We start from the raw sequence: 6,203 nt of genomic DNA, 5'->3' as shown, positions 1-6,203 counted from the left end.
AAACTGCAAACACAAAAAGGTTGAAATTAACAATGTGATGATAGTTTGAAGGTTCACCAAGAATACAACTTTTGTTATTTTTAATTGGCAATAAAATCATTTCATGTACTGTATAATTATAATATAATTATAATTTACATGTAATTGCATTACCTTAGTACACAGACATATTACCTTAGTACTGTATGCATGTACTGTATGTATTCATTTTTAAACGTTTGGTAAACCAAGGAATAAATCCATAATGAGTTCTACAAACAAGAAGAGTCCAGTTGCCTTGCTTCAGCTTTTTTGTTTTAACAAGACTTGGCCGACTGAGAATCTAAAATACGTACACAGTCGTAATGTGACATGTAAAAATGACTTGGATGATGTTGGCATTGGACGAATACCATATTAGTGTCAGCTTGGATCATCGTCTCCATATTTTAACAATTACTGATGTGTCTTTTGACAGCATGTTGCATGCTGAACTTCAGCCAATGCTTATTTATAAAACAAGCTGCAGTTACAGCTTGGCCTACACCTGATATGGCGGATAACTTCACACGAGACAGGGTAAATCACTCATCATTAATTCCCTATATTCATCATGTTTTTAAGTGTGTCAGAAGATACAGTAAAATATTCGCAATAAGGTAACAAGCGCTTAATTTTTACAAATTGTTATCACCATAAGTGAGTTAAAAAGAGCCCCCTGTTGGCCAGAAGGCCAAACCGTGACAACACAGCAGTTCTATTTTTAACACATGATGACAAGTTGTTGAGTCCAGAAAATGTGCTAGTAATTTGCAGCCAGTCCCTTCTGACATATTGGAGCAAAATGAATGATCCCCACTTTCCCTCTTGACAAGTTTAATTTGGCACATTATATCATAATGACTAATTAATTTAATAGGAGCCCCATTGCAATTCATACATTTGATCAAGCCTGTCTGATGAACATGGATTCGTGAAAGACACACTATATTAGAGGTACAATAGTCAAAGTTAAATTCAGCTATTGTTTATTATGCTGGATATTTAATAACAAGGGGTTCTAATTTGCGATGTCAGTCCTGCATCATATTTCATGAAAATGTTTTGAAACATTTAATATATTTTTTGACAACGAGTGGGATGAATGGTGAGCATGTCTGCCTTACAATTCCAATTTTTCTGGGTCAAAACTGAGCTCCAGCCTTTTTGTTTGCAATTTGAACGTTCTCCCTTGCATGCGTACTTTTTCGGTAGCCCAATTAATTTTTCCACATTGCTAAGTCATGCATACTAATTAAAGTCCGGTGAAGTTGTTTCAAACATGCAAAGTGTGTTTGTTAACGCGGAGTTTGGAAATACACTTTTTGCTATGCACGTAATAAGATCAGTCGCAGCTCATGTTGCCTGGGTGCATGTACGTATTAAATACGTAGTTGACGTGCACCCGGGCGTGAAAGCGAGTGACAGATTTACCACGTGATCAATCATGTGGTTGACGGCACACGTGATTGGCTGAGCCGGTTGGCAAAAGGCGGAAGTACCCAAAGAACGTAAACAACCACAGGCGCGACTGAAGCAATGTCCTGCTTCAACATATGCGAGTCTTTCATGAAAATGCGATGACAAAAGTCGGCAGTCTTCACGGAGCAATTTTGCGAAAAAAGACGAAACAAGTTGATGTGACTTCTACCAGCGTGAAATTGAGGCGAATGAGTTTGTGGTGAGTCATGAATGCATGGGCTTCGCGTTGATCTTCGAACATTTGCCTTCCTTAAATTACTGCTAGACAATCATGTCTGATGAAATCTGAGCATTGATCTATTTTAAATGTGTGCATGTTCGATGTAATGTCAGGGGTTTTATTTGAACAATTAAAAAAACTAAATTTTAAACTATTTTCAACAATTATTGATGCGGTTGAACTGCACATCACACGGAGTTGTTTCGACATCAAATGGGTGATTTCGTTTTTGCAAACATCGTGATTTCATTCGAACGAAATGCGTGTTTTTTTCTGATTACAACACCCATGATTACAACACTATCATGTTTCACCCTATTCAATTAATGAGTAACTGAAGTTTTTTTTAAGTGATGAACTTTTTTTTCGTTCACACACTTTCTTTTTTCGAAGGTCCAACATGAGTCTCCGGTGTCATCTTTTGCTGTGTCTGGCAGCGGTCTCTGCCTGTGCCATGTCACCTCCGTAAGTAAAAGAAAACACCGTTATTTACTGCATGTATTTACTCGTTTGCTGTTAAGATTTCTTAAGCTTATTCAGGATCTTATGTGTGGTGTTTACCCCCCATCCCCAGACACATGTGGACCAAACTTATTCTCACCCACCACTGGCCCAACACTTTCTGTTCTGTGAGTTTTCTTCATATTTGTTTCGTACTGTAGTTTAGTAGTGTTTAGAGTATTAATGAGGGCTTTTTCTATCCAAAGATGTAAAATGATTTCATTTACCTCCTCAATTTCTGCCGTGCAAGTGGCAAATGTTTCCTATTTTATGACAAGCTTTCCCACTGACTGAAATTGTGAGGTCATGTGATATTTCAGTCTTGAGGCGGCATGCTTTTGATTGTGACGACATGGTGGCACAGTATCTTAATCCTAAATGTGCCCGGTGTTGGCTTCTTTTAATGCTGTGTTGTCATTTTGATTTAGCTGATGTATGCTGTTTTTAATTCCTTTCACCGGATGAATGTGTCATTGTAGTGTTGTCATCATAACAATTTCACTGCATGTGTAAATTCCTGCCAGTAATTTTAGTGCGCGACTGTGAGCATTAAAGTGGGCTCTGAGACTAAATGTTTGTGCTAAATTTCAGATCGAGTCTTGTCACCATCCTAACATTAGCTACTGGACACTCCATGGATTCTGGTAAGTGTATAGTATGTGTGGCTTGCAGACAGAAGCGTGTTTTGTTGGAGAAGCAAATATAGACATTTTAAAGACAACCCGATAAGGTGGAGTTTTGCTGTATTGAGGTTGGGGCGGGGGTCATATCAGAATTAGAAAATCAGAATAAGAAAACCTTTAATCTTCCCACAATGGGGAATTTTGCAAAATAATCTGTTATAAAGTTATGTTTATATTATTGTTCATTGCTTCACATGTACGAAAATGATTGAGAGACCGTAATAATAACTCTTTTTGAATATATGCTGTCCTTGCAGGCCTGATAAAGGGAATCTTTGCAACTCATCATGGCATTTTAACTCATCTGAAATAGAGGTATTTGGCTGGCCTTTCTTAGTGCAAAAACAAGTCAATGTTAACTCATTCACTGCCATCTCCGAATTTATTTGGGAATTGAAAAGCATGACCTTGAGTGTCTTTCCCGAATGTGTTCGGGTTTTGTTTTTTCTTGCGAGGGCGAGGGGTGCGTTTAAAGCTTCGGTCAGACCTCTGGCCATGTTTTTCCCTCCCACGAGGGGGCAGCATTTACCTTTTGTACAGCCGCCCCCACTTTCAATGCAGGTAACTCTGCAACAAAGTAAGCTTGAAATGAACTTTTTTTTTCTGATGAAAGAAGAGAGTCTAAGGTTTCTTATAATGCATTGAATGTTTATGTAGTCCGAAAACTCAATCTTCTGTGGGTCCTGCAATTTGAGTGAAAATGGCAAAAACCTTGGCACGGGAGTGGCCACATTTCTGCACATTGTTTAGCAGTGAATGAGTGAATAATATTTCCGTTTATTTTCAGGATTTGCTCCCAGACATGAATAGCTCTTGGCCTGATTTACTTAAACCTGCATCAACTGGATTTTGGTGAGATCTGAAAATGTTTTTCTTTTTCTCTTTCCTTTAACTGACATTCATCAGAAATTTAAATTATTGAAATGGTTAAAAATGTAACATATGTTTTTGTCCGAGAATATGGTCCATCACATAACATGTGTCTGTGCTTATGATTTGTTTTTACATCCACAAAGTAAATACAAATACTCTTATTGCAACAGGAAGTATGAATGGGACAAACATGGCACATGTGCTGCCAAAGCGCTCGCGCTAAACAGTCAGCACAAATACTTCAGCAAGGCACTGGAACTGTACCATAAACTGGACTTGAATAGGTATTGAAAACTCACAAATCAACTGGAACAGATTCCACTCGACACCTTTCGCAGTTGATGATATTTGTCCACCTGTGTCCCTGTTCTTGTAGCACGCTGAGGATGTTTGACGTTGTCCCATCTACAAAATATTACAAGGTGAGCATTTTTGTTTACGGTTTACTATATTGGAATATTGTATACCATTCAATACTTTTTTTTCAGGTGGCGGCGGTTGATATGGCACGATGCATTTTACATTTTCATATAATTGCGGTCTGACTCATGGATTGCTTCCCTTTTGTGTCATTTTATAGTTCTCACAAATTGAAGGAGCCATTGAAAACTTCTATGGCGTTAGACCTAAGATACAATGTGTGCATCCAGCTGAGGTATGAGCATCAAACAGTCAATTGTTGAATGTTGGAGTGACTACAAACGTCATTCAGTGTAGCTCAATCTTTTATATGTTTTCTAGAATACTGATGTGCAGATTTTAGGTCAGATCGAGATTTGTTTCAACCCTGACTTCTCCCTCCTGGATTGTGAGAAAGAGATATCTTCTGTTAGAGGCTGTGCGTTCAGCGTCTGCGACCTTGACGTTCCCATTTACTATCCAGCTCTTTAAAACACGAACACAACACATGACTGTGTTTACAAATGGACACATATTGAACATCGTCATTTTTTCTTTAATCGATAAAATGTAAGTATAGGAAGTCAAATTGCACACAAGCTGATAGCCAAGCAAACCGGTTCCTTTTTTTGGTCATCTGGGTATTGTTTATAGCTTCAACTCAGCTACTTCATGTACTTGATTTCTCAATGGTCTATCATTTTTTCAAATAGTGTCATAGGTATACATAATTGTGCCACCGTTGTATTTGTTTGTATTTTAACACACCTTTCACAACATGATTCATCTTGTTGAGTTCCCTTGCTGCAGCATGTAAAAAAAAAAAGATGTGCATGACAAACCGTGGATTGTTTACATCAGCAGCTTTGAAGAGTACGTTGTTATCTCTCTGGTCAGACTGCGTTCGAGAGATAACATAGATTATTTTGGGGTAGGCCAAGTTAATTTGTAATCATAGGCCGCTGTTTCTGGATTGCAATGCAATTTTTCGGAAGAGGACTGCAGAGGAACATTGCCATGGTGCGTTATGATAAATAGGAGGAGGCAATCAGGAATATACCTCCCTTGTTAAATCTCAATTAAAAAATATTTATTGTGTTGTTGTATCATTGGTACCTGTGGAAATGAATTAATAATAATGATGATGATAATAATGATAATAATAATAATACATTTCATTTATAAGTGCCTTTCAAAACTCAAGTACACTTTACAGTCACTGGATATTTTTACTGCGGGTGAGCAGCGGTAGCCACACGCACCAGCGTTCACTCAAGTTAATGCCCATAAAACTAGACTGCATTAGTCACTTCATTATGTGCACTCATGCAACCTGGGTAAATGAAATACAAGATAAATTTTAAATCTCGGGCAATGTCTTTCTTCCTTTTATCTTCCTTTCATAACTTTGCTGCTGTGAAATGTAAATTTCTCCATTGCGAGACTAATAAAGGTAAATCCAATAAAATGTCTATGAGACATTCATTTGACAAAGCGCTCATCGTAATTCGCAGTGACAAACATTTTATGATAGGTCCAGTGCCATGTTACCCTGAACCGGATATGTGGTTATTTTTGTTTATGTTATAATGTGTCAAAGTACAAATTGCAGATTTAATGAAATACAGTGCTCCTATTGAATCTCATTACAATTGTTATGGCAAGTTGAGTGTCGAAGCTGTTTTTCAGCCTGTCTTTCTGCATGCATGTCCTTTATCTGTATAGTTATTATTATGATCTCCTTATAGAGCTTTAATCCTATCTACACAGACACCATGCCCATAAACCTGAATCTCCTCCATACTACCTTGATGAGTTTTAACATTATTGAAATGCCATACAGAGTCATACTGGAGTGAGTTCAAATCATGCATATACATTCAGAATTTTATTTAGTCATTTGCTGACTTTGGGTGCATGAGCGAGGTAAAGATCTTTTGTGAATCATAATTCCATTAAAGAGAAATTCTTTGACCACACTGGCCTAAAATGTTACATTTTTTTTACTGCCGCCCTGTATTGCGGTA

General features: G+C 37.6%; 1 protein-coding gene across 1 annotated transcript; it reads left to right on the top strand.

The window, feature by feature from the left end:
* Positions 1 to 1,518: 1,518 nt before the first annotated feature.
* LOC148900751 (ribonuclease T2-like) lies at positions 1,519 to 6,153 on the top strand. The gene is made up of 10 exons (XM_088992699.1): positions 1,519 to 1,699; positions 2,114 to 2,185; positions 2,295 to 2,349; positions 2,813 to 2,865; positions 3,162 to 3,219; positions 3,692 to 3,756; positions 3,948 to 4,061; positions 4,154 to 4,199; positions 4,358 to 4,432; positions 4,519 to 6,153. Exons 1-10 carry the CDS (start codon positions 1,575 to 1,577, stop codon positions 4,666 to 4,668), a joined length of 813 nt encoding a protein of 270 aa, XP_088848825.1. The 5' UTR covers positions 1,519 to 1,574; the 3' UTR covers positions 4,669 to 6,153.
* Positions 6,154 to 6,203: the final 50 nt, after the last annotated feature.

The sequence above is a fragment of the Hippocampus bargibanti genome, linkage group LG03, assembly GCF_051943395.1.
Source record: "Hippocampus bargibanti isolate YZ-2025 linkage group LG03, ASM5194339v1, whole genome shotgun sequence".
In the NCBI taxonomy this organism is placed as follows: Eukaryota; Metazoa; Chordata; class Actinopteri; order Syngnathiformes; family Syngnathidae; genus Hippocampus; species Hippocampus bargibanti.
This window is presented reverse-complemented; position numbering and strand designations above follow the sequence as displayed.

Excerpts from the sequence above, each read along its gene's own strand:
- LOC148900751 (XM_088992699.1), top strand. The coding sequence starts at position 1,575 with ATGCGAGTCTTTCATGAAAATGCGATGACAAAAGTCGGCAGTCTTCAC. Across the intron at positions 2,866-3,161 it reads TGGACACTCCATGGATTCTG|GCCTGATAAAGGGAATCTTT; the intron begins GTAAGTGTATAG and ends CTGTCCTTGCAG. Across the intron at positions 4,200-4,357 it reads CATCTACAAAATATTACAAG|TTCTCACAAATTGAAGGAGC; the intron begins GTGAGCATTTTT and ends GTCATTTTATAG.